The sequence below is a fragment of the Geospiza fortis genome, unplaced genomic scaffold (genome assembly GCF_000277835.1).
Source record: "Geospiza fortis unplaced genomic scaffold, GeoFor_1.0 scaffold494, whole genome shotgun sequence".
NCBI classification, from domain to species: domain Eukaryota; kingdom Metazoa; phylum Chordata; class Aves; order Passeriformes; family Thraupidae; genus Geospiza; species Geospiza fortis.
Window position 1 is genome coordinate 109,414 of NW_005054691.1, and position 2,148 is coordinate 111,561.

Below are 2,148 nucleotides of genomic sequence, written 5' to 3' on the forward strand. Positions count from 1 at the left end.
CCCCCCGGCCGGCTCGGGCGCGTCCGTACCTCGGGGCGTCTCGCGGCCCTTCGGCGACGCGCACTTGGGGGTGGACAGGGTGATGACCCTGGCTCTGTGACCCAGCCCTGGGGGCACAGGACGAAAGTGACCTCAGCAAGGGACACGGAGCCACAGACAGGGAATGGGATGGAGACGATGGCACCGGGGCTGTGGTGGAGCCCTCCCTCCCTCCCTGCGGCTGCGGCTCGGGGGAGCACCTCCTCTTCCTAAGGAATCACCTGCTCTCCCCAGGGGATCACCTGCTCTTGCCCAGGAATGATCACCTGCTCTCCCCAGGGAATCACCTGCTCCCCCCAGAGAAGCATCTACTCTACGAGAGCTGCCCAGGGCTGGGGGTCTCGGTGAGGCCCCCAGGCAGCGCCCCTGCCCCGTCCTCACCTCCGCGGCTCAAAGTCCCAGGCCCTTCGTCCTTCCCTCCCATCACCTGCTTCATGAGCGATCCCAGCTTAGGCTGCTGCCTCTTGTCGGAGAAATCTGCAGCACCAAGAGAAGGTCAGCTCCCGAGGCCCTGCCCAGCCCCGAGGCCCTGCTGGAGCCAGGCAGGGCCGGGAGCAAGCGGCAGCAAGCGGAGCCCCGGGGATGCGGAGCCAGCGGGGGAAGCACCGTCCAGCTGGAGCCACGGAAAGCCAGTGCCCGGGGCAGCCCTGGAGGAGGGGGCTCGGCCCCCAGCCCACGGTGGGGTCACCCTGTGCCAGCCCTGCCAGGTCACCCGTGCCACCTCAGAGCCGGGCTGATCCGGCTGCGCTCTGGACACGTCCCCTCACTCACACTGGGGAAAGGCCTCGGAGGGGCTGCTGGGAAGTTCTCTGCCTTCAGGGTCAGGGAGACCCCCTGGGCTCCCCAGAGCCCCCAGCCCCTGGTGTGTCCACAGTGATGATGATGGGTGGGATGATGGGACAGCATGGATGGCCCTGGGACAGCATGGATGGCACCAGGACAGGACAGATGGCACTGGGACAGCATGGATGGCACCAGAGTGTGGCAGGACAGGATGGAGCTTTGCCCTGCAGGAAGGGCCAGCTGGGAAGGGACAGTTGGGATGGGACAGTTGGGATGGTCTGGCTGGGAAGGGACAGCTGGGCACAAACTTACCAGGGGTCCCCAGACTGACCCCAGCAGTGCTGAGATCCTGGTGGGAAGGGTCTGTCCCCACTGGCCCCCAGCACAGGCTTTGGCTCCCAGCGCTCCCAGCTCCAGGGACACTGGGATTCCCAAACCCCCACGGCTCCCAGTGCTCCAGGGACACTGGGCTTCCCAAACCCCAGGGCTCCCAGTGCCCCCAGCTCCAAGGACACCAGATGTCCCAAAGCCCATCCCCAGCCGCAGCCAGGCAGACCCAGCTGGAGCTGGGAGCTCTGGAGAGGCTGGGCTGCCTCCTGGGATGTGGGAGAGCAGCTCCCTTGGGATGCAGCGCAGGAGGCAGGGCTGGCAGGAGCCCACCTGTGCCCCTCCCCTGTGCCCCCCTCACCTGCACTGCTCATGTGAGCCGAGGTGAAGCCGCTGAGGGTGTTGCGCCCACCGGCGTCCGAGTAGTGGGGCATGGAATTGATGACGGCCTGCAGGTACTTCTCCTGCTCCAGGCTCGTGGAGTCTGCCTGCGAGGGGCCTGCAGGGGACACCAGTGTCACCTGGGTACCCCCAGGCTGTCACTACCCAGAACCAGGAGAGGGCAACCACGCAGACCTGGGAGACCCCTGGGTGTCACTGCCTGGAGCTGGGGAGACCCCCAGGTATCTGCACCGAGCCAGGGAGACGCCTGAGTGTCACCTCCCAGAGCTGGGGAGTCCCCTTACTGCCACCTCCCAGAGGCAGGGGACCTGCAAACACATCACAAAGAGCTGGAGACCCCAAAGTGTCACTGCCTGGATCCTGGAGACCCCCAGCTATCACTGCCTCAAGCCAGGAAGATGCCTGAGTGTCACCACCCCAGAGCCAGGGGACAGCTCAGTGTCACCCCAGAGCCAGAGACCCCAAAGCATCACCACCCTGACCCAGGGGACCCCTGAGTGTCACCGCCCGGAGCCAGGGGACCCCTGAGTGTCACTGCCTGGAGCCAGGGGACCCCTGAGTGTCACCACTATGATCCAGGGGACCCCTGAGTGTCAC

The 2,148-nt window shown here is 66.2% G+C and overlaps 1 protein-coding gene across 1 annotated transcript in view; it reads right to left on the reverse strand.

Moving 5' to 3' along the window:
• The window catches only part of SBF1 (SET binding factor 1), a gene marked incomplete at its 5' end in the record, with an annotated part of 34,497 nt that overhangs the window by 5,326 nt on the left and 27,023 nt on the right, over positions 1-2,148 (reverse strand). The window contains 3 exons of the mRNA XM_031065165.1: positions 30-107; positions 421-516; positions 1,511-1,648. Of these exons, the coding sequence (XP_030921025.1) occupies positions 30-107; positions 421-516; positions 1,511-1,648 (312 nt within the window). The remainder of the gene's footprint in view (positions 1-29; positions 108-420; positions 517-1,510; positions 1,649-2,148) is intronic.